General features: G+C 35.9%; 1 protein-coding gene across 4 annotated transcripts in view; it reads left to right on the top strand.

Annotated features, from left to right (window-relative positions):
* LOC105479493 (adhesion G protein-coupled receptor B3) overlaps positions 1 to 25,814 on the top strand; it is a 735,858-nt gene that overhangs the window by 690,931 nt on the left and 19,113 nt on the right. For all 4 annotated transcript variants that reach the window (XM_071095963.1, XM_011737487.3, XM_071095965.1 and 1 more), the window contains 3 exons: positions 9,610 to 9,705; positions 11,162 to 11,201; positions 16,268 to 16,911. In XM_071095963.1, coding sequence (XP_070952064.1) covers positions 9,610 to 9,705; positions 11,162 to 11,201; positions 16,268 to 16,911 — 780 coding nt within the window. The remainder of the gene's footprint in view (positions 1 to 9,609; positions 9,706 to 11,161; positions 11,202 to 16,267; positions 16,912 to 25,814) is intronic.

Genomic DNA, 25,814 nt, shown 5'->3' with positions numbered 1-25,814 from the left:
TATTCCAAAGTAAATCATTAAAAAAATAAATGAATCCAGTAGTGATGAAATAACTACATAAAAATATGTAAAGAGTCCATATTGCACATAATATAGCTCAGATAGTTACGTGAACCTCCAGGTTTGACTACTTACAGGGAAATTGAGTATGACTCATTAGCATGGAAGGGTATACCTGTGCCTTCCTTTACTGCAGGATGGGTCAGCTGTTTTAGTTGGTCTTTGAAGAGGAAGGAGGAGGTGATAAAAGACTTCAAAACTCATGGGTTCCTAAGGGAGCAATGAGGTTAGAAGATTAGGGAAGTGAAGGTTTCTGTTATAGGAAGATGGAGAAAGGTTACTGGGCATATGGTTTCCATGGAGTGGGGCCTGTGGTGAATAGTAGAGAGTTTGATTCTTCTCTGGAACTATATGAAGCACGTGGAGACATAAAGCAAATGATGTGATCCTGAACACTAGTGATTTTTTTTTTTTTTTTTTTTTTTTTTTAGATAGCTATGACTGAAGCAGCAAAAGAAAATTACTGATGACATTTGAGAACAAAGCATTGACTAAGTGATGTTTTGTGCTTTCCGGTCAGCGTGTTCAATGACCATGATAAGTGGCCATTATGAGTGGTCTCATAAAGAAAGTTAAATAGATTTCAGAGTTCATAATTAGCTCAGGGCAGGGAGGGTCAGGGTACTGATTCTAACATTTTGAGCTTGCTTAGAAGGTGGTTGTACTGATTTTAACATTTTGAGGTTTTTACTGATTCTAACATTTTGAGCTTCCTCAGAAGAAAACTTCAGGCCAATTTCCCTGATGAACATCAATGTAAACATCCTCAATAAAATACTGGCAAACCGAATCCAGCAGCACATGAAAAATCTTACCCACTTTGATCAAATTGACTTCATCCCTGGGATGCAAGTCTGGTTCAAAATATGCAAATAACTAAATGTAATCCATCACATAAACAGAACCAATTACAAAAACCACGTGATTATCTCAATAGATGCAGAAAAGGCCTTTGACAAAATTCAACAGCCCTTCATGCTAAAAATTCTCAATAAACTAGGTATTGATGGAACTTATCTCAAAATAATAAGAGCTATTTATGACTAACCCACAGCCAATATCATACTGAATGGGCAAAAGCTGGAATTATTCCCTTTGAAAACTGGCACTAGATAAGGATGCCCTCTCTCACCACTCCTATTCAACACAGTATTGAAAGTTCTGGCCAGGGCAATCAGGCAAGAGAAAGAAATAAAGCGTATTCAAATAGGAAGAGAGGAATTCAAATTGTCTCTCTTTGCAGATGACATGATTGTATATTTGGAAAACCCTATTGTGTCAGCCCAAAATCTCCTTAAGCTGGTAAGCAACTTCAGCAACATCTCAAGATAACAAAATTAATGTGCAAAAATCACAAGCATTCCTATACACCAATAATAGACAAACAGAGAGCCAAATTACGAGTGAACTCCCATTCACAATTGCTTCAAAGAGAATAAAATACCTGGGAATCCAACTTACAAGGGATGTGAAAGACTTCTTCAAGGAGAACTACAAACCACTGCTCAAGGAAATAAAGAGAGGACACAAACAAATGGAAAAACATTCCATGCTCATGGACAGGAAGAATCAATATCATGAAAATGGCCATACTACCCAAAGTAATTTATAGATTTAATGCTATCCCTATCAAGCTACCATTGACTTTCTTCACAGAATTAGAAAAAACTACTTTAAGTTTCACATGGAACCAAAAAAGAACCTGTATAGCCAAGACAATCCTAAGCAAAAAGAACAAAGCTGGAGGCATCACGCTACCTGACTTCAAACTATACTACAAGGCTACAGTAACCAAAACAGCATGGTACTGGTACCAAAACAGATATATAGACTAATGGAACAGAACAGAGGCCAACCTATGGAATGGGAGAAAATTTTGGAAATCTATCCATCTGACAGAGGGCTAATATCCAGAATCTACAAGGAACTTAAACAAATTTACAAGAAAAAAAAGTGGGCAAAGGATATGAACAGACACTTTTCAAAAGAAGACATTTATGCAGCCAACAAATATATGAAAAATAGATCATCATCACTGGTCATTAGAGAAATGCAAATCAAAACCACAGTGAGATACTATCTCATGCCAGTTAGAATGGTGATCATTAAAAAGTGAGGAAACAGCAGATGCTGGAGAGGATGTGGAGAAATAGGAAGGCTTTTACACTGTTGGTGGGAGTGTAAATTAGCTCAACCATTGTGGAAGACAGTGTGACGATCCCTCAAGGATCTAGAACCAGAAATACCATTTCTCCCAGCAATCCCATTACTGGGTATATACCCAAAGGATTATACATCATTCTAATATAAAGACACATATACATGTGTGTTTATTGCAGCACTCTTCACAATAGCAAAACCTTGGAACCAACCCAAATGCCTGTCAGTGATAGACTGGAGAAAGAAAATGTGGCACATACACACCATGGAATACTACCCAGCTATTGAAAAAGGATGAGTTCATGTCCTTTGCAGGGACATGGATGAAGCTGGAAACCATCATTCTCAGCGAACTAACACAGGAACTGAAAACCAAACACTGCATGTTCTCACTCATAAGTGGGAGTTGAACAATGAGAACACATGGACACAGGGAGGGGAACATCACACACCATGGCCTGTCAGGAGGTGGGGGCCTAGAGGAGGGATAGCATTAGGAGAAATACCTAATGTAGATGTTGGGTTGATGGGTGCAGCAACCACCATGGCACGTGTATACTATGTAACAAACCTGCATGTTCTGCATAGTTATCCCAAAACTTAAAGTATAATAATAATAAATAAAAGAATTAAGCAAGATGGGAGTTGGTTCCTAAGAGCTTTATGCTTGTCAGCCTGATTGAAAGTTCATAAACACATTTCAGAAAAATGTTGTTTCATTTGTAATAAAATAGGATGTGGGGCCAGGCACAGTGGCTCATGCCTGTAATCCTAGCACTTTTTTGGGGAGCCAAGATGGGAGGATTGCTTGAGGCCTGGACTTTTAGACCAGCCTGGGCAACACAGTGAGACCCTCATCTCTACAAAAAAATTTGAAAAACATTTAGCCAGGTGTGGTGTTGTGCACCTGTATTACCAGCTACTCAGGAGGATAAGACAGGAGGGTTGCTTGAGCTCAGGAGGTCAAGGCTGCAGTGAGCCATGATTGAGCCACTGCACTCTAGCCTGGGTGACAGAGTGAGGCCTTATCTCTAAAAAGAAAAAAAAAAATAGAATGAGGTACTTTGTAATGGGAGAATGTCTGCAGGTATAAAAATAAACCTAGATTTTACCAGAACAGAGAATGAGGCACACAAAAACTGCTTTTAAATAAGAGCATGGGCATGACACAGGCAAGGACAATATGCTCATATTCTTATATACCTTTCCAAGAAATCACCAACCTCATTTGACCCAAAAGTCATCCCACTTCTTAGGCAGGTAAATTCGAATTCGAATTCTCCTTCCAGATTAAGCTTTCCTGACTTAGCAAAATTGCAATTATATTATGAATATTTACATCAGTCTTGATTTTCACACATGATTCTCCTAGTCCATGCAGAGATTTAAGGGGTTAACAAGAGCATGAAATAAGATGGGTGAAATGGTATCAGTAAAAAAGTTCAGACAAAGAGTTCATAACAGAAATTGACAAACTCTGTCATGCCTGCCAGTTAATATCAAACCATTGCTTGCTGTTACCCACAGTTCTTCTGCGGGAGCCTCACACTGCCCTCCCAGCTGTTCCCTACTCTGGGTAGCAGCATGGTGCTTCTGTCTATACTCAAGAAGAGTAGGCTGGGCACGGTGGCTCACGCCTGTAATCCCAGCACTTTGGGAGGCTGAGGCGGGTGGATCACCTGAGATCAGGAGTTCAAGACAAGCCTGGCCAACATGATGAAACCCTGTCTTTACTAAAAAATACAAAAAAAAAAAAAATTAGCTGGGCATGGTGGCAGGTGCCTGTAGTCCCAGCTACTCAGAAGGCTGAGACAGAGAATCACTTGAACCCAGGAGGCGGAGGTCGTAGTGAGCTGAGATCGTGCCACTGCACTCCAGCCTGCCTGACAGAGCAAGACTCTGTCAAGAAAAAAAAAAAAGAAGAGTAGGTGGACAAACTAATAACTGGAGGTTCGATGTGTCTTAAAGGTTCAGACTGAAAACTTATCTGATTAACTCATTTCTTATTTTTTATCTAAATCAGGAAAGGTTGGAAATTATGGTACAGCAACTTAATTTCTGACCAGTTGGAAATAATTGTTTTGGTTTATTCCTTCACTTAAACTGTCTTATTCTTTGATCAGTAAGACAATAGGGTGGTACATTGGAATGAAGACTAGCTTTCAAGTCAAGTGACCTGATTCCATTCCCAGCTCTGCTACTTGTTATTGTTATGATCTTGAGCAAGTTACTTAAGCTCTCTAAGCTTCAGAGTCCTCTTCTATGACACTGAAATAATGTCTGCCACAAAGGGGATGGCATGAGGCTGAAATGAAATATCACCTGCAGAAGGCATGGGATCGTGGTGTCTGACACATAATTTCCCTTTCCTTCCTTTCTATTCTCTTGCTGAAGAAATGCTGCTACATATTTTTCAGATCATGCACATGCCGTATAATTTAGAGAAGCTTATATGACCTCCTCGAATTAATATAAAAAGTAATTTGAAGGTAAAGAGGTATAACAATTTTAGAGATTAAGCGATAGATCTTTCAGATATTAAGGGATTCTAATAGAAAGTCATTGGGACTGAAATTTGGCTCTGGAGTTCATATGTTTCTTTCATTGTATAGTAAATGGCAGACTTTCACTTTTTGTTTATTTCCTTTGCTATCAGCAAAGTCATTTAATATTTTAATAATGTGAAGTCGCTCATAATTCATTCATATTAATGGTTATATCAAGTGTCATAATACATATGAAATTGAAAAGTCATTCCTTTCATGATTAGATTGTATAGAATGTAATGATTACAAAAAGCTGAACTGTTTGTTCAAATATGAAACAATGATAGAAATGAGATTCAAAAAATAAAAGGCCACATAAGAAAGTCTTCTCCCCCGAAGGAAAAATTGCAAATAATTACAAGAATGTAACTCTACTTATTTTCCTGGTGTAGAATGATCCTCTTGAATAGGAAATCAAGAAGAATTACTGTAGGTAGAACTGTCTTCTTAAAAGTGAAGATTCAGGGTCTGATTTGCTCAGTAGCTAAATACAGAACCCGTTTCAAACTGTGTAGCTCTTTCCTGTGAGGTTTGTCTGAATTGCAACACTGCCAAACATCGCTCGGTGCTCTTCCCCAGCAATCTCTAACTCTGGCACCGGCTTCCACAATGACACTCTGCCAGCTGCCTTCAGAGCGAGGACCAATCTAGAAGCTCTCAGCCTGCTGCTGTTGATATAAAGTGAATCGCTCTCCTGGTTCAGAAGACAAGAGCGAGACACACCCCTACAAACCTCTTTGAACTCATGTCTCATCCAAAAATCCATCAGAGTTTATAGCTTTTTCAGGAGTTTTTAGAGCAGCAGGAGCCAGTCAAAATAACTTTGGAGGTGCATGGTTGGTTTCTTTTCAGGAGACAACCTTGACAGCTTATTGTTTTTTCTTCACCTTATTGTGTGATGTTTCTTACCATTCTTTTTTTTTCTTTCATTTTACAACATGCCATTAGGTTGCCTTAAAGTCTCCTAAATATCCCAGTGTTAGTTACGTATCTGTTCCTTGCTACTCCTGCAGATATTTGACCCTCTGCCTATCAATTCATGTGAAAGATCTATTACAGATTATTATAAAAAGAAGAAAACTTTGAAGTCTAGATTTTAACTGTGCCATAATTTATCTTAAATATTAAATTGTTTCCTATAGGTTTAGTAAAAAATTGCATTTGCTGGTATCAAGTAATTTTTTAATGTTAATTTCACAAGAACTCAAAGATGCAATGATTTTAATATCGAATAAATCTTAAATTTAGTTGTTACCTAAATTAAGTGATTTTCCAAATGGTAAGTCAAAGAGTAATATTATTGCCAGGCATTATAAATCTGACTATTGATACAGCATATTTTAATATTCTGGTTGAGAAAGCAATATCTAGATTCTGTCTTATTTTATTTGTGTGTGTTTTCTGCTTGTTTGAAATATAGACTTGCTTTTTACAAAAATTCAATTATTCTTCATCAGCACAATTCACATCAGTTCACCAAAATCAAGCCTCTCTCAGTTGACCAGATATAAAATTCAATTAATTATCCAAATGCATTCAAATAGCTGTGAATGCCTTTTCCAGATACCATCTTGCCTGAAGTATTCTCTTCTGTGATAAGAAGTATGCACTATGAAATCTAATCATTCTTTCCTGACAGTGTTGGACAAATATTTAAGACTAATGCATCCAGATTCCCTAGATACAGTTTTTTTTTTTTTTTTTTTTTGAGACCGAGTCTTGCTCTTGTCACCCAGGCTGGACTACAATGGCACAATTTCAGCTCACTGCAACCTCCACCTCCCGAGTTCAAGCAATTCTCCTCCCTCAGCCTCCCAAGTAGCTGGGATTACAGGTGCCCACCACCACACCCTGCTAATTTGTGTATTTTCTTAGTAGAGACAGAGTTTTGCCATGTTCACCAAGATGGTCTCGAACTCCTGACCTCGTGTTCTGCCCACCTCGCCTCCCAAAGTGCTGGAATTACAGGCATGAGCCACCATGCCCTGCCCCCTAGATACATTTTTAAGATTAAAAAAATAAATAAAATGGACCATTTAGAATCAAGTAGAATTTCTTCTGCAAATCCTTCTAAATTAGAGGTATCAGAGGCACTAAAAGTGGCAGAGAATCTAGCACTTAAATTGTGACATTTATATGACCATTAAAATAACCTTGAATTTACTGGAGAATATTTATTCTTTTTTGATTTATATTTCTTCTGAGTAGCATTTAATGGTTCATGAAGCTGACATCATCATTCAGTGTACAAATGCCCTTAATCTATCGTTCTATTTGGGAGTTCAGTAGTGGAAGGTATTGATTTTATATGTGCATGTGTTCTGAAAAGACTTGGATTTCTTTTACATCTCCTTTAAGCAACTAGGAGTTGATTTTGAAGAGAAACCTACAGAAATTATATTTCCATCTTTCATAGTCAGTCAAAAATATTGGCAACTATGCTTTGAAGGTCTGAAAATTGGGAGTGGTTAGCAAGGACCATTCGAATTAATCTCTGGTATTACCAAAATGTTTCTCATTTTATATATGCTGATCTAGAAATATATTTGATAGAAATCTTCATGATACAAGCTCCCAGAAGGCACCATTGCTAACATAGTTTATCTTCCTTTGTAAAATGTGGTTTTTTAATAGTTGCCTTGAGGCGCAAACAGAAAATTAGTATGTACCTATTTTTCTGACATTGGTTTCTAGGATTTTTCTTTTTTGTAAAAACAGATATACTTTCTTAGTGGTTTCCCCAAATCAAATGTCTGCATAATAGAAAAAGTAATGATCTGAAAAATACTAGACTCATTACCAATTTTTGATTACTAATGTCTCTCTTTAAAACATACAACAACTTCTTAATCTAAAAAGGAGCTTAAAAACCTTCGCATATGATAAATCTAATTTTGTCCTGGTTGTGTCTCCTTTACTAGGAAAAGCTAGATGATTTAGTTCTAAATATTTATTCAGTTCTTCAGGAAAAGATGATCAGACTAGATTTCACTACATCTGTACTTTAACTGATGTGTTTGAAAAAGGAAATAAGAAATTACCTTTCTGGGTATCAGGTAATGCATTCTTTTTCAAAGAAATTCTAGATTTAGAAATATTAGAGTAATAGAATGGAAGACAGGTCAGAGAACACTGAGTCTATCCCCATTCCTTCATTTCACAGACATTATGGCTGCATCAGTAGGATTAGAACTGGAAGTGGAGAAATAGAAGTGGACAGAGGTCTCATTATTGGGCCAGTTGGCCAGTCTTTGGTTGTGACTAGACTTGGTGTCAGTTTCCAAATCCTGCAATGTGACAATTTAGGAAAGAGGCTACTAATGACTATGAAATAGGTGAGAGGACAAAGAGGAAGCTAAAAACAACATAATAGGCTCAGTTTTGTTTTGTTTTGTTTTGTTTTGTTTCCTGGCCAACAGGTATATATGAATATCTCACATCAAAATGGTGACAAGAGATCTTATATCAGTGCTTCTCAAAAATGAAAACCTCTCTATATTTACCTTAGTAGTCCCTATAATGGTGCATCAGTAAAATAGGGAAAATATAACATCATCTATGCTTTGTTTTTTAATCCAATAAAACAGAGTGTAATAAACAAGAAAGAGAATGTCAATAATATGAAGTTAGAAAAACAAAGTAGTGAAACGACCTTGACATTGACTTGGAATAAGTAGCTACTTGTAACGATGTCCATCAACAGCTCCTGGGGAGCTTGATGAACCTCTGGAATTGGAAAGAACAGGCTGATGCTGAGACACTGTAGGAAGAGAATAACTATCGATTGCTTTTTATGTTTGCTTCTCAGCTATTCATGTTCCTTCACTTGTTTTTTAATAAAAGAATTAATGTAATGTTCTTAGAACTTCCATGAGATATGTTTGTTCTTTCTTCAGAATTTGATTATAAATGGATATGAAGGAAGTTTGGCTTTGCAAAGTGACTTTTTATTGGCAAGTCGGTCCACCAGAAGTAGTGCTGTTTTGTTTCCCTTTTGTTGTGTTTTGTTTTTATATCAGGGCACACAGGGAGACAAGAGATAGTCTACTCAAAGATTTCTTACATGAGACATAAAAAGAAACATCCAAAATCAATTTCAGTGAAAAGATCATTGAATAATCTCATTTTTCACAATATTTAAAGCTGTTAGGAAGATTATGCCATGCCAAATAGTAAATCCCCTTAAAAGACACACATATTATTTGCAACAGTGGAATAAATCTGCCTTCTGGCAAGAATTATTAGTGTCGAACAGATATAGCTATTTTGATGGCTAAGGAGTTCCCAGCACTTCCCTCTATAGGTTATGGTAAGTGATAAATTTCCTTGCCATACAGCAAAAGTCCAGGTACACCAGCATTTGTATTAAAAAGTAAACAAGGCAGGGCACGGTGGCTCACGCCTGTAATCCCAGCACTTTGGGGGCCAAGGTGGGCAGATCACCTGAGGTCGGGAGTTTGAGACCAGCCTGACCAACATGGAGAAACCCCATCTCTACTAAAAATACAAGATTAGCCGGGAGTGGTGGCACATGCCTGTAATCCCAGCTACTTGAGAGGCTGAGGCAGGAAAATCGCTTGAACCCGGGAGGCGGAGGTTGCAGTAAGCCAAGATTGCACCATTGCACTCCAGCCTGGGCAACAAGAGTGAAACTCCATCTCAAAAAATAATAGTAATAACAACAACAACAATAATAATAATTTCTTTTAACAAGGAAGTAAACAAAATCGGTATACGATTGTAAAATCAATGATAACCACTGCCTCAGAGTTGATTGCCAATATAGACAATATCTTGTCATTACTAAGAGAGAAGAAAAGTAATGTGTTCCCCCTCCCCACAGGTTCAGGATGCATTTAGATGCCGATTGAGAAACTGTCAAGATCCTATCAATGCAGACTCTTCAAGTTCTTTTCCTAATGGACATGCTCAAATCATGGTGAGTTTTTATTTTTCCACTGCTTGTTAATTAAGTCATGATTTCTCAAGGGAATAGAAGAAATCCTTGTTAGTAAAATAGTGTAAAAATCTCACTTTGATTGACTTTGGCTTCAGTTCATTAATAGACTGCGAACTCTGGTCCCACATAAGGGTTATCTCCAGATGGCTTCAGAGTCCAGGACGTGTTGTTGGTTCCCTGGGGTGTTGAGTGTGGGAGTCCTATGCAACACTGCGGAGTATGTTCCTCCTTGCATAGAATTAGGGCTAATGATTTGTGCGTAGGAGCATGTGGATGTCTTTTACAGATCAGAACACTATGAACCTGCACTTCTAGTCTTAAAGCAGTGGTTCTTGCCCTTAGTGAAACATTGGAATCATCAGGGGAGCCACGCCACAGACCAAATAAAATCAAAATCTTGGGAGTGGGACCTAGGTATTGATGATTCCAGTATGCAGCCTAAGATGAGAAACACTGTCCTAAAGCGTAAGAAGTAGCCACCCTTTTAGTGAAAGATCAGTTATTGTACGGGAGCTCTGGCTATTAGGTATAACCACTTTGATGTATTTTAGAAATAAGATGATATTTAAACTGTGTCATTTAAAGCAGGAATTAAATAGGAAAGTTTTGTTTTTACAGTATATTCGATTTATTAGCTTTTTTGAACTAGGCAACAATAATAAGCTAGATGATACATTAGTAACTAAGACTTTGCAAAGAATAATCAACTCCTTACTAAAAACAAATAGATAACCAAAATCTCTGATTTAAAATATTAATAGGGAAAGGCATTTGATTGGAAGACACTGATTAAGATAATGAAATTTTATCATTTCAAAAATTAATTGATTTGTTTAAAATAAAATTTTAGGAAAATATGAGGTCACAACTAAACCCCAGAAGGTTCTCGAACAGATGAGTATGGTTTAATCTTCAATTTTAAGTCCTAAACCTGGAAGCTTTTTGCCACATTTGAATCATTAGAAGAGTCTAGTTTGAGCGTAGTTTAACCTAGTTTGACAAAGTGGATTATAAGATGTTACATTACAAGTAATATGTTCAAATTGAATGTTTAAAAATACCAATAACAAACATAATTATTTAAGTATATTCATCATAATTCACATTCTGATGTCTTTATTATGGCTAGAGAATTGCCTTAAAATTCTATCCTTCTAATACATGATTACCAGTTTCCAGACTGAAGATGACACTGGGTATTGTATTGTCTTATTAAAATTGTATGCTATGTTTCCTTTGATTTTATTTAACATTTGGGCTCTAGGAAACACTGTTGAAAACAATCTAATTATACCTAGAGAAACTTCCTATGCACAAAACAATAAACTTGTGCTGCCAACTTAGATATCTGTAAACTTCAGATAATCTGATTAGTAAAAGACACTTGAGGTCTTCATTAAATGATGGTTCTATGTCTTCTTATTTCCTGTTACAGACAGACTTTGAAAAGGATGTAGACATTGCTTGTCGATCAGGTAAGCATATTTGGATTTGGAAAATCTAATCAGTAGGGATGTTAAATCATTTCTATAGATTTTAATTTTAAAGAAAATACTGTGGTTTACACATTACATATGGTTCTGTGAAAGGGCTGTATATGTAAAGCAGCCCCTAAATGCCAATGGAGCTGAGAAACCAAAGAACGAGGCAGAAAAATTCAGTTGTTGGTTAAAGGGAGGATATTAGGGAACTTACAGACAAGAGGGTAGTCTTGGGCAGCAGCAAGACAGATAGATCCCCGCACAGTTACTCTTCAGACACAGGGTTTATATACCATAGGGAAAGGGGATACATGCTGTATAGACAATTAAAGGCAACCCTCCAGAATAAGCAAGAGTGCTATGAGCCTCATAGCCTATAATTTGTACAATAACATCAAGGTTGCTTTGATCTAAAGGCAGAATTTGTAATGAGTACATGTTCTTACATTAAGTACAGTAAATAAAGTAAGAATCAGGAGGCATTCATAGGGCTAGGGTTATTCAGAAGTCAAAATGGTGGATTAGCATTCAAGATGGAGTCACTTTTGTCTCCATATTTATGTGTATGAATAAACAGAATCTTTAAAATGGAAGGATTGTAGTAACAGAAGTGTGTTTGTGGAGGAAGAAGGCGGGGGGAGAGGGGGGGAGAGAGAGAGAGAGAGAGAGAACGAACAAGAGAATGAGAGAAAAACTAAGAATGGTTCATTGGAAACACCATGACAGCAGAAAAACTTTCACATGGAGACATAAGATTTCCATTCCACCAAGTAATAGTTGTTGGATGTAAGGCCAGTCAATTTAACCTCTCTGTGCCTCTATTTTATCATGTATGGAATATGGGTTATTGTAAAGATGAAATTGCGTTGTCTGTATGTGTGTTAAGATTGTTGTGGTTTTAATTTTACAAAGAATCAAGAGAAACTCTGCAGCACGTCCTGTTTAGACGGCTTGTATGCCATAATTTCCCAGGCTGTGGCTAAATTCTCACCAGAGTACATGGCTCAATAGTTTTAAAGGAAACTGTATGTTCAGTTTTGAGGGATAGTTCCAATTGTTGGAATATGGTCCTACGTAGGAACAGAATATGCCTCATTTTACCTTTTATTTGTTGATCTTGCTGTTGCCTTTTAAAACAACAGTGGGTATCTACTTCATCTAAATATCCAACTGCCTTAAAGCAATTATCATTTAGCCCAATCCAAGTATTTTTTTCTTCAGATTAAACAAGTCTTATTTCATCATTCATTTCTTGTAGCATTCTCTGAGGCACAACACCCAAGGTAGCCTCCAATTTATCAATAATTTTAAATTATGGTGCCCAAATATATACATGTTCACCCAGCATTTATCACAGTGGGCTCTTTATTTGTATTAATGTTATATACATTTGTGTATGATTTCTATTTCAGTACTAGTGTCAACTTACCTGAAACTCCTAAGACTTTTTGTAGGAGTTGTCAGGGCTTCCCCAGTCTATTATGTAAAGGTTTTGTTTTTGGTATGTTTTCCTTGAAAAAGAAATTTGGCCTTTGCATTTATGTCTATTTGCTATTATTTTACTAATTTCAGGTTAGCATACTATCCATTTCCATTGTTTGGTGATTAAAAGTTTGATAAGAATACCTTCTAAGTCTTCATTCAAACTGTAGTTAAAAGAGTTGAATGTCATGAAACCTAGCAGAGAAACCTGATATATTCAGTAAGGCACCCCCTATCTGCCAGCAGACTTCCTCTACATGGAGTTTTCAGATTCAACTCAAAACCATTAAACATCTGTGCAGAATCTCAGATCTTGTCATGATCATAAGAATACGAGAGACTAATCTCATATTCTCATTCCTGGATTTAATCTAAATACTCTATGTAGAGTATGGTCATAGCAGAGCAGTAAGGTAACTGTCATGCTTTGGCAACCCATAGTGGACCAGAGCTGGGCATTAGAAATCACCATTTCCTGTTGAAAATCTAACAAAATATTGCCAGGACGCAGTCTCACTAGTGCTTGGTTTCCAGAATTGATCATTTTCCTTTTTTGGATAATTGATACAATATTGTCACTTTGCTCCATCCACCTGCCATAATTTCTCAAAAATCACTAGCCACAGTGCCAATTTCCACATCCATGTTCCAAGATGGAATGTGATTCTCCGGGTTTAAAAGCTTAAATTTATTTGCAATGAGTAAGTATTCATTTAATTCCTAATCTTCCACCTTCAGTGTTGTTTTTTTCAGCCTCATTTGGTGTACTCATTACACTTCTCCTTGAAAGAGAAGCAATGTAAGAGCAGATGGTTTTGTCTCTCCTTTAACAGCTGTAACATTAAACCAGTGGTTGTCAAAGAGTGGTCCCTAGACCATCAGTGTTAGCATCACCTGAGAACTTATTAGCAATGCACATTTTGAGGCCCTAACCCAGGGTCTGAAACTGGAGGTTGGGGTATAGGAACTAGTTATAAGCCATCCAGATAATTTTGATGCATGCTAAAATTTGAGTACCACTGTATTAAACCATCCTCCTTAAGCTATGATCTCATCTCTGCAGTATTTATCTTGTTCTCCTTCATTAAGTTACAGATTTTTCTGGGCCTCATTGTATGCTGGGATTTAGCATCCCTAATACAGGCCAGTACCATTATTTTATTAGCAAATAATTTTTCTAATGTTTTCATTTTCTGTTTTCATCTGTTATTGGTGCCCTTTTTGGTCGAGTCCATTAGGAGCTTTCTTCTCAGTTTATCTAGAGATGTCTGTCTATGTTGAAGCATATTCATGAACTCTGAATAATCTTTCTTTATAATGAGGTGAAATTCACTTCCCTACATGGCAGCGTTTCTATCTGATCATGCCAAATATTCAGTTGCTTTATATTTTGTTTGGAGTTTGTGTTTCACTACTTGATTAATTTCTCTTGAAAGTCCCATCACTTTAACATCATGCTTTCATGTGTAGGCGGTACGGTTTGTTTATGCTGTATATTCAAAACTTGGATATACATTTTAAGTAACTCTAAGAGGCAGGCATTTCTCTCATACAGAGCAGCCACTACTGCGTAAGAAGAATTATCTTTATTTACATATTATGTGTGTATATATATAATATAAATTTTCAGCAAACACAGCTATATAACTTGATTAAAATGCGTTGGCTATAACTATAAATCATATTAAATTTGTACAAAGCTTAATGTATCTTGTACAAATTTAAATTATAAAGTCAATACACAGTGCCAATACTTCCTTTATAGTTTTTAAATAAAAGTTTAAAGTTATTTATATATTTTAATGAAATAAGATAAGTTCCCATAACTCATGTTTAAATTTTACTGCTATAAATTTTGGAATTATTTCTATATACAATTAAGGGTTAAAAGTGTCCCTCACTGAATTTGGAGTTTTTTTAAAGTATTTATTTACAGTATCATTAAATCATTACAATATCATTAAATTTAGCATACTTTGCCCCTTAGTATTGTCATGTATCATTACTCCTGGAAATTAGAATTCATTATTGATCTATTATTTTTAAGGGTTTGGAAATAACTTTTTAAAACTGAATTTTTCTACTTTTTATGATGTATAACAGTTAAATACACAAAAAGGCACAACCAGATTATTAATTTTAAAAAAGATGTAAATTTAACATGATTTTTACTGCCTAAGATAAAGAGACAATAATACAATAACTAGATACAATATCTTTCAAGATAACAGATATTACATGACTGAATCATGTTTTGAAATAATTTTAAAATCTTGTTTCTATGTAACAAGGAAAGACATTTATAATCTGTTTTTCTACCTCTGCTTTAATGCATAATAATTATGATTCTATTTGAAAACTGGATAATAATAGAAAAAAATCAGTATATCTGAAACTTTTTATGAGGAGACAATAAACCAGATTTTTACAGTCATCTATACCTAATGAAATTTTAAATGATGATTGCTCTACTTTGTAGGTAGGTTAGCACCAGATGTGCATGTTGAACCAACTTCACACAGTGCTATTCTGTATGCTTTCAATTCCAAAGTTACAATAACAAGTCTTCAGAATTTTATTCATTTGTATCCTCAAAACTGACAATTGTTCATAACTAAGCATGCTTTGTGTTATTCTGCCCTATTATCCCCAAAATATGGCTTTCTTTTTATACAGAGGCAAAAAGAGGGGGAAAAAACCCCAAATATATTTTAATAAAGAATTATTTACTCTTTTGTTGATTGCTTTTGTTTGGTTTGGTTTGCATTTTTGTTTTGTTCATTTTCATACTACAAGTTATCATAAATTTTTTTCTCCTAAATCATTATTTTTAGGCTTAAAGTGGAACAAAGATTTTGGAGGTTCATAAAGTTTTTTTTCTTAAACTCAGTTGGCAGTTTTAATATTCTCACAGGGGCATCCCAACATATAGATTAATTTTTAAATTTTCTTTCTTCTATATAAAACTGAATATGATAAGTACTTTTGAATATTGTATCCACCTTGACCATATGGACTTCAATGAAAAAATCCTCATTAATTTTCAATATGCATAATTTTTGGAGGGATTTCTGATCCAGTAGGATGAAGTTCCCATTAATTATCCCTTCAAGAAGCATTTTGATGAGCATAACTTCTAGAACAGTTTAGAGGGAAAGCCATTAAGAAAAAAATCAAATTTGTATGAAAATATTCATAATTTTACAAAAATCCTTTGGAGCAGATTGATGGAGAAAACTTCTCTGGTAATCTCCTATTTCCCTGGAAAGTTATTTGGAGTTGTTTAAGGACAGGGTACTAAGATTTTTGAAAGCCCATTAATCAGCTTTCAGATATGCTTTAGCTATGGGCTATCTGAGATCTCTGAGAGCATAACAGAATCAGTAGAGAGTGATTGAGTAATCTCTGGACCATGTACAAACAAATTGATATGTATATTTTTAAATAACATATCTATCAAATAATATATATGTCATAACAAGAAAATTGTTTAGTAGAAAGAGAGACAGCATAATATAATAATGAAAAATAAACACACATTAACTCTCTTTCTTCAACTTTTACATTCCTACTCACAGTTCTTCATAAGGATATTGGTCCTTGCCGAGCAGCCACAATAACAGGAACGCTCTCTAGGATTTCTCTAAATGATGATGAAGAAGAAAAGGGAACAAACCCTGAAGGACTAAGCTATTCAACATTGCCTGGAAATGTCATTTCCAAAGTCATCATCCAGCAACCCACAGGTCTGCACATGCCCATGAGTATGAATGAGCTTAGCAATCCATGTTTGAAAAAAGAAAATAGTGAATTGCGGAGAACTGTGTACTTATGTACAGATGATAATTTGAGAGGGGCTGACATGGACATAGTCCACCCTCAAGAAAGAATGATGGAAAGTGACTATATTGTGATGCCCAGAAGTTCTGTAAATAACCAGCCTTCAATGAAAGAAGAAAGCAAAATGAATATTGGCATGGAAACCTTGCCGCATGAAAGGCTATTGCACTACAAAGTAAACCCTGAATTCAATATGAATCCTCCTGTAATGGACCAGTTCAATATGAACTTAGAGCAACATCTCGCACCCCAGGAACATATGCAGAGTTTGCCCTTTGAACCTCGCACAGCTGTGAAGAATTTCATGGCCTCTGAGTTGGATGATAATGCAGGACTATCAAGAAGTGAAACAGGATCAACGATATCAATGAGTTCTTTAGAGGTGAGCCACAGAAGATTAAATTTTTCCTTGATAGTTGAAATATGAATAGATATAGATAGAGATATTGATTGATTGGTTGATTGATTGATGTGACACTGGTGTTGGAAGAGAAGATTCACATCAGCTTTTGCAGTTAGGTATCATGAAAATTTCTGGCTATTGAGATTCAGTCGCAATTCAGGGTTTTCTCAGTAGTGCATTATAATCCCCTTATTCAAGATAATATTTAAAAAAGAAACTATTATATTTAAAAAGATACTAATCAGTCATAATTCTGTCATGATGGGAACTAAGTTAGGCACTCATAAAAAATAAAATAAAATAAATAAAAAGCAGAGGATTCTTCTGATGTTTCTCAGGTACCACAGGCCCTTTTGGTGCATAGTGTCTACATGGCATTACAAACTGAAACTGAGATCTATACTTTCTGTGTAACAGTAACTGTTAAAAATTATAAAATTGGAATATTTCTCTAAATGTTTTACCATTATACTGATGAAAAACTAATTATTATCACAGTAGATCAGTATTATTCAGAGTAAATATTTTGCTCTTAACTTACAGAATAATGACCATTAAAATTTTTTGTCTTAGACTGTGAATTGTCAGGAAGAATATAATCTGAGCATACTAACAGTCAGGATTCTGAGGCCCAACAACATGGCCTTTTTGCTTTCATAAGGCCACCAAAAGTAAACAGTAAGCTCGTCACAGCTTTCCCGCTTATACAGTGAAAAATAGCTGTAAACCTGCAGTTGATACATATATTCCTATATGATACTACATGCATACTTTTATATGTATTGCCAATTGTTTTAGTATAATAGATTATTACATAAAACACCATCTACACAAAGGCACTATAATTAGTTGCCTGCCCTTTCCATCAGAGTTATGCTGATAATTGTATGTTCAAGTGTCCAAAAGTTCCCAGAGGCAATTTTTTCATGCTTCTCCCCAAAGCCATGCCTTCCACTAGGTCAAAATGAAAAGGTGTTCTGAGAGGCTTAAAAAATGTGATGAATAGGGTAATTTTCAGGGTTTTCCCAGCTGGATTGAGAAAATTCTAGACAATAAACGGTAATGTGAATAAAATCTAAGATAAGTCCCCAAGTTCTGGATCAACCTCAAACTGAGTAAGGCTTCTAGGTCAGAATCATTCTTCAGAGCCAAAGGCATAGATAGGGGTAATGAAGCCAAGTTCAACTCCAGGGTGACTGGAGCTCCCTTCTGAACAAAAATATTTCATCCCCCTGAATTAGCAGAATAGCTGCAGTTTCCTTATTTGTAACTTGCATATCCCAGAGACTACCAGGTTTGTAATAATGACCACATAAGGACAAACTACAAAATATTTATGCAAAAATCACAAAAGTTTTTAAAAGGATTTTCAGTAAGTATGCATATAATAACGTAACATTATAAGTAATCATAATGACTATGTGGAAGTTTTCTGTATAGTATGGCTCTTTTAAATGTGTTAAAGGGGTTTGAATGGAATTGCATGAAAATATTTTGGGTTTGTTTTTTTTTTTTTTTTTTTTTTTTGAGACGGAGTCTCGCTCTGTCACCCAGGCTGGAGTGCAGTGGCCGGATCTCAGCTCACCGCAAGCTCCGCCTCCCGGGTTTACGCCATTCTCCTGCCTCAGCCTCCCGAGTAGCTGGGACTACAGGCGCCTGCCACCTCGCCCGGCTAAGTTTTTTTTTTGTATTTTTAGTAGAGACGGAGTTTCACTGTGTTAGCCAGGATGGTCTTGATCTCCTGACCTCGTGATCTGCCCGTCTCGGCCTCCCAAAGTGCTGGGATTACAGGCTTGAGCCACTGTGCCCGGCCATGAAAATATTTTGGTTGTTACAAAAATGTTTTACATCTAAAAGCCTGAAAACTTTGCTGGATTGATATTGTACAGGTTATCTGTGCTTGAACAATAGACTGTATTTCCAAGAACTTCTTTGCTCAGTTTGTAATTTTTCCAAATTTCCGTATCCTTATTATTAAGTGTATTATATATAACTGTGATTCAGCCAAAAGATCTGCATTTAAACGACTTAGAGATCACAAGACTTACATCTTGAAAAGGAAGGAAATTCAGAATTCAGAATGAAAATTTGGTTCTTCGTTTTCATTCTTTAAATGAATTTAATAGTAATTGCTTAGGGTGATGATTTTATGAGATAGCAGAAAGAGAATATATAGATGTGGGAATGAATAATAAAAATTAGCATTTATATAGCATCTTTCATTAGCAGATCCTCAAATCATTTTAAAAACAGGAATTAATCTTCACAACACCTCCATGCAATGGATAAGTTGTTATAATCCTCAAAGTAGAGTCATTTGTTCAAGGTTATAGAGTAAGTTCATAGCAAATCTAGGAATAGAATCTTTCTGTCCTGATCAATTTTATACCATCTGGAAGAGACAGTAATGAGCCTGAATATTAGCATGAAGGTAACTTTAAAGTTCTTTCTAATCCTTGACAGGCATTTGGTCTTATGATGAATAAAGACATGAAATGGGTAAAGCCCTTGTCCTTTAATTGTGTATAATTAACACATTCTGGAAATGGGGCTGTGTTCATGAAGATAAAGTTTTTGATCTGGCTTTCTTCTTGAGCAGCATGATGCATTGTCAAGTAGAATTATCAGCTCTGCTAGACTGTATATGCTGGGTCAACTGGTGAGGGAGATGGTGTTCTGACAATAATAAAGAAAAAGCAGAAAAATGACCTGAGTATCTACATAGAGAGTGGGATCAACAGTAGTCAGGAGGTGTCTTGAGTCTTAGAAGATAATGTTAAGGTGAAAATGGTAAATCATGTGGATCACATGAGGCCTAAGCAATAGAACAATTTAAGTCTTTTCTCCCTCTAAGTAAGAAGGAAGAGTAAAGCCATAGGGAACATCCAGCCTGGGCAGCTGGCACAGCAGAGAATGGCCAAGGTCCTCAGGATTCTTTCAAGGATATAATATAAAGATGCTCACATTTTACCTCCAGAGGAATCCGTTTTCACAAACTGCCAGCATGGAAAGTGCTGAAGGAAGAAACAGAAGAGGGTAAAACAGAAAATGTGGGAATTAATAATAAAAAAATAAAAAATAATATTCCCATAACATGGAGAGATATGTTCTCTTTCTAACTGTAGTCATTCCCAAATGAACTTGTTAAGCAATTCTGAAAACTTTAGATACAGAGTGGCCATAATTATGGGAATAATTGCAATACTAATATAGTAGAATAGAATGTGATAGAAAGTGCAAAAGAGGGAAAACAAAGTTGAGGGAGGAAAAAAGAAAGCCAAAAAAGACTCGAGTGGGTGAGTGGGTGGAAGTATTTGTTCAAATAAGCAAGAAGCAACAAAGAAAGAAGGAGGCTCCCCAACCCTGAAGTCAGTGGCAGCACAAAAGCTTCCAGCCTTCATGGGAGTTTGTTCAGCTAACCCCCAATTAGTGGGTATAAAAAGTTTAATAAATTCATGAAGTTTCTTGGCATTAAAAACATATCTAGATTTTCTCTGAGCCTAATAGTACCTTGTTTCTTTCCTTCTGCTGATATGTTCTCTTTCTAACTGTAGTCATTCCCAAATGAACTTGTTAAGCAATTCTGAAAACTTTAGATATAGAGCTGCCACAATTATGGAATAATTGCAATACTAATATAATAAGATTTTTCACAACAATGGCTCCAGCCCTAAATATCCTGTAACTGCTTTGCTTAAGGTTAAGAAGAATGATATTGTCATCAGCACTTTAGTCATTTACCTTCAATTAATGAACAAAATGTGATGAATACATGACGTATACATAGAGCAAAGCAACAGCAACAACAAAAAACACACCAAGATTTTGCTTTTGAGCAAGAGGGGACAAAAGAGGTATCATGGTTCTCAAGCACTTGAGGACTATGAAATCTAATTTAAACCTTAGATTGTTCTATTTATTTATTTCCTGAAAAATTATAGTTGTAACATTGTATGGAGACAGGTCAGTATTTGTTCTGAATCATTGAAGCTGTGGCATTTACTTTAGCAAGTTGTAGACGTTAGATTTAAATAGTAAGTGGTTTTTCACTCAAGAGTCTTTCCAATTTATGTGCACATCTTGAACATGTTAAGCACATGGTCCATTCTTCACTCTTTTCCTTGTATCTTTCAAGGTTAATTCAAGTTCTTGAGTCACTGGCTTTTGGCTGGGTTCTGTCAACAGAACGCACTGGTGAGAGAGTAGAGGTTGAGGAAAAGAGGGAAACCTGGGCTCTTTCTCCCTTACTCTGTATGCTTTTGGGAGCACCTTGTATGTCTGGTGTAGTTCCCACAGTGCTTCCAGTATATGCCAGGTGCTGCAACCCATGGGCTTAAGTCACTGTGCCCTCTCCTTTTATCTGTCCAGCCTAGGAGGTATACTGACCTCTTCTGCTAATCCCTGGGTTACCGCATGGTCCCCTATGTGCTGTCTCAGTTCTTCTATCATTTAAATTTTTGTAGACCATCTTGCTGAAATGTAAACACTTTAAGTGGTTTCTGTTTTTCTTGCCTTAATTTTTCTTACCAATAAAAAACTTAATAACTGATAAGAGTTAGATACTACATTACAAAACTGTTATCCAAAATAGAAGGTTTTGTTGCTCTAGCTTGTCTATTTGTGTATAAGCTTACCTCTATGTTGGAAACCAAATAAGTGTGTCTCAATTTGTAATGGCCAGAAAGAGACACCATTCTAGGCTAAATTTTTATACATCAGTTTTTCTCTGGACATGAATGATAGAGTTCTCAGCATAATGGTTTTTAAAGGAAAAATATTTTAGCAATAATATCACATTACAGGTGCCTCCCTTACAGCTGTTGTGAGGATCAAATTAGATAATGTACATGAAAAACCTTTGAAATTGTAAGAAGCACTTTAGATGTAAGATTATGTTATTATTATGTCATTACCGTTATGCCCTGAATTTCTGCAAAGAAGCTTGAATGCTGAGTTAAATCAATATTCAGAATATTAGACAAAATGTTATGGCCTCGCTTAGGAACTAGGGCACTCTGTCACTAACAGAAACCATTATAAAATTGACCATGTGCAGAAACAACTTTTTTTAATATTTTTTTCTCATGTAAGTCTGATGAAAGGAAGACTTGCCATTTTTTACTGTTTTGCTTTTACTCCTGGATTACAGAATTTTGTCTCTCTTGCAGGCATACAAACAAAATTAGCTTGAATAGAAGTCATTTAAAAAAATTATTCTCAGATATCATTGCCACCGCTATTTTTAATGGATTTGCTACCAGAGCTTTCTCCTTACAAGTAGGTTTATTGCTCACTTTATAATAGAAATTTTAATGGCAGTCATATTGGCATTCATTAGTCAGTGGAATTTATTACTTGCCATGAATCTTCTAGTGTCTTGTCCAGCTTAATTTGCAGTGACAAAAACAATGAAGTATTCCCTTTAAGAAATTATTCATCATTCGACAAGACTTAGATGTGGAGAAATGCCTCTATGCATACATTCACTAAGTATTCCTTTGAGTACCTTCATACTGTTGTACATTTTCTCACTTTTAAATCATCGTAAAGAATTTCTCCTTTCTATTAGTGATAGGCCTGCCTTCCTGCAAATTGTCTTGATTCTCTTAGCTGTCAGTTGACCTACTCATAATGGTTTTCGTTGTGTGTTTAGTCTACTTGCTTAAACAAATTCTTTCAGAGTATGCCCAAGAAAAGCAACAACAACAAAACAAAAATAGAAAGTCACATTCTTTTGAATACTTTTGGCTGTTATCGTGCAGCTCCTTTAATCATTTGCCAATAATTTTGTGAATGTTTCCTATTGTGCCATACCCTCTGCTAGATGCTGTGGATATCAATGTAATCAAGATAGAAATGGATATTGCCCCTGTGGAGAATACACCCTATGGAAGAGACAGACAATTAACCATTAAAGCAATGAATGAAATAGTGTGCAGTACTGGGTAATAACTCTGGAATGAAAGGGAGAGACTTCTTTAGATAAGGTGGTCTGGGAAGCATTTGAAAGTGTCATTTACTGTAAGAAATAAAATTGAGAAGTAATGTGGCTTGCAAGGAGCTGAGGGAACTTTTCAGGCAAAAGAAACTGTAAGTGCAGTGATCCTGAGGTAGAAAAGAGTTTTGGCATATTCTCATAAGATCAGAATACCTGTGAAGCTAATGTTGAACTCCTTAAGATGAAGTTAAAATGGAAAGGAGAGACCAGACTTTGCAGAGTCTTGTAAAGCAATGGAAGCAAATGAGGACTGTTAAGCAAAAGATTGTCACAATGATTTTTCCGTGCATTCATCTATCCATCTATCCATTCATCCATAACTTTGGTTGTTTAGAAAGTAAAGGATTAGAAGCCAGAGGTTTTAGGAGAGGAGACAGAACAGAAAGTTGGATGACAGTCAGAAAGCTACTGAAGTAATCCAGACAAGAGATAACGGTTTCTTTGACCATGGAGGTGAAAGTGGAGATAGAAAACAGTGGGCAGAACAAGATGTATTTCAGAGATAGAACAGATGGCACATGCTGGTGGATTGAATGTGGAAGACGAGGGACAGAAAGGAAGGAAGGATGACTCCTAAGTCTCTGGCTTGACCGACTAGAAATCCAGCATTTTCTATCATGGGAAAGGCAGGAGGAATAAAGGATGTCTGCAACTTAAAAGATGGTATGCTAAATCATGGGAGTGAATTATGGTATCCAGAAGAGAATAAGAGAAAGAAGAGAGCCCAGGAACTCAACATTTAGAAGGCAGGGATGTGAGAGTGCCAACAAAGGGGACTTCAGCATAAGCTGCAGCAAGTAAGAGGAGGAAAAATAAAAAGACTGAGAGTTGATGAGTGTTTTAATGAGGAAATGATTAACTTTCAAAAGCTTCTGAGTGTCCAGTAAGATGGACAGAAAATTGACCTTGGAATTTGACCAGATGGAGCTCATCAGAGACAGTCAGCAAGAAGAATTTTAATGGAATATTGAGAATAGAATACAAGTTGGGATGAGTTCTAAGTGAGAAATTAAGAAGAGGAAACAGCATAGAAATTAGGAAGAGGAAACAGCATAGAAGGATTCCATTACCTACTGTGAGAAAAAGGATTATTTACATTAGTTTATTTGGAAAATTGGAATATAGGTACAGAGGGATTTGTATCTTCATAAAATAATTCAATATCACATGGCTTATATTAAATTTACATGTAGAATTTTTAAAAGTTATCAGATTATCAGAAAAATTGTTATGACTTGACCACTTTTCTCAGTTGGTTCTTAATTTAAAACATACGTAACCATTATTTCTAACCACTTTCTTCTCTGGAATTAATATTTTAGAGAGCTCAGAAAGACATTTGAATAAACATGCAAGTCAGGGTTTCAATAAACTTCAACACTTTGAAAGACTTTCCAATACGCTGTTTGTATACCAAAGGTGGAAACAGACCAAAACCGAACAGAATTGAATGTTCTTATTCTTTCTTTACACCATCAATTTCCCAATGCCTCATGCCCCTTTTAGATACACTAAGGCTGGAATGGGGCTCACGCCTGTAATCTCAGCACTTTGAGAGACCAAGGCAGGTGGATCGCTTGAGCCCAGGAGTTCAAGATCATTCTAGGCAACAAGACAAAATCTTATCTCTACAAAAATTGAAAAACTTAGCCAGGTGTTGTGGCACATGTTTATAGTCCCAGCTACTAGGAGGGCTGAGGTGGAGAGATCACTTGAGCCCTGAATGTTGAGGCTGCAGTGAGCTGTGATCGTGCCACTGAACCCCGGCCTAGGTGACAGAGCAAGACTATTTCAAAAAAAAAAAAAAAAAAAAGGAGAGAGTCATGTCTGGAGGTGGAGAAGTCTCCTACTGTTTGTTATTATATCATTGCTTATAAATGATTGCATATTAGTTTCTAAGTTATTTTACTCAACACAGATATTTTCTCAAATATGTAAATATCAAATTGCTAGGTTTTTTTTTTTTTCTCTCCTTCAAAATGCAATTGACAAGGAAAAGTTAATCTGCTTGACCTTGCTTTATGCTTAGAAAGTCAGACTTGGACTGACTGGGTCATCTATTGTTATTTTTGCTGAGTTTGGTAACAATTAGCAAAACATCACAGGCATTTTTGTTGTAACATAGCACTCTTATATTACTGAGAAGACAGCAAGAGATAGTAAATAAAATGCTGGGCTTGGAGTCAGAAGTCCTGAGTTTGGAGCCCAACTCATTTGCTTACCACCCAGGTGAAGTGGGCAAGTAATTTTAACTCCACTGACCTTCAATTTTTCTTATTCATAAAATAAGGAAAATAAATAATATTGTATCCGACCATCCCACGGGTGGGTAGCATGTGCAAATGTGGAAGTGCTATATAAACAACAAAAGGTTGAAACACTTGGTCAGTATTATGGAAACCTGAATCACATTACACACATTTTTAACTCATTTGGACTGTAAAAATCTGTCATTTTTTTCCCACTCTCCAATTTTTAAGGCTCTACTGCTTTATTTTGCATCCACTCCAAATCCCACCACCATCTTTAGGTTCTTTTGATTAAAATTTGTTTGTTTGATTTGTTCATTCCTTAGTCTAATCCTTCAAGACTGCCAGTTATACTACGCCTTATATTAGAATTTAATTTTAATAAAATTAAATAGGAGAGAGTCTACTTATATGAGTGTATCCATTTTCCTTCCCTATTTCACATTGACATACCTGCTCTCAGAAACAGAATCTATCTCTGGTGATCTTCTAGGTTCCTGTCTTTTGCTCTTGCTTCTAAATCTTTTTCATAAGATTTCACTATTTAAGTTTCAAATAAAATGCAAAGCTCGTGACTCATGTTTTATAATTATTGCTTAGAACTGTTTCCAGCCTTAAATTTTGCTGTATTAAGA

The sequence above is a fragment of the Macaca nemestrina genome, chromosome 5 (assembly GCF_043159975.1).
Source record: "Macaca nemestrina isolate mMacNem1 chromosome 5, mMacNem.hap1, whole genome shotgun sequence".
In the NCBI taxonomy this organism is placed as follows: Eukaryota; Metazoa; Chordata; class Mammalia; order Primates; family Cercopithecidae; genus Macaca; species Macaca nemestrina.
The sequence above is the reverse complement of the archived record's forward strand: the minus strand, read 5'-3'. Positions and strand labels throughout refer to the sequence as shown.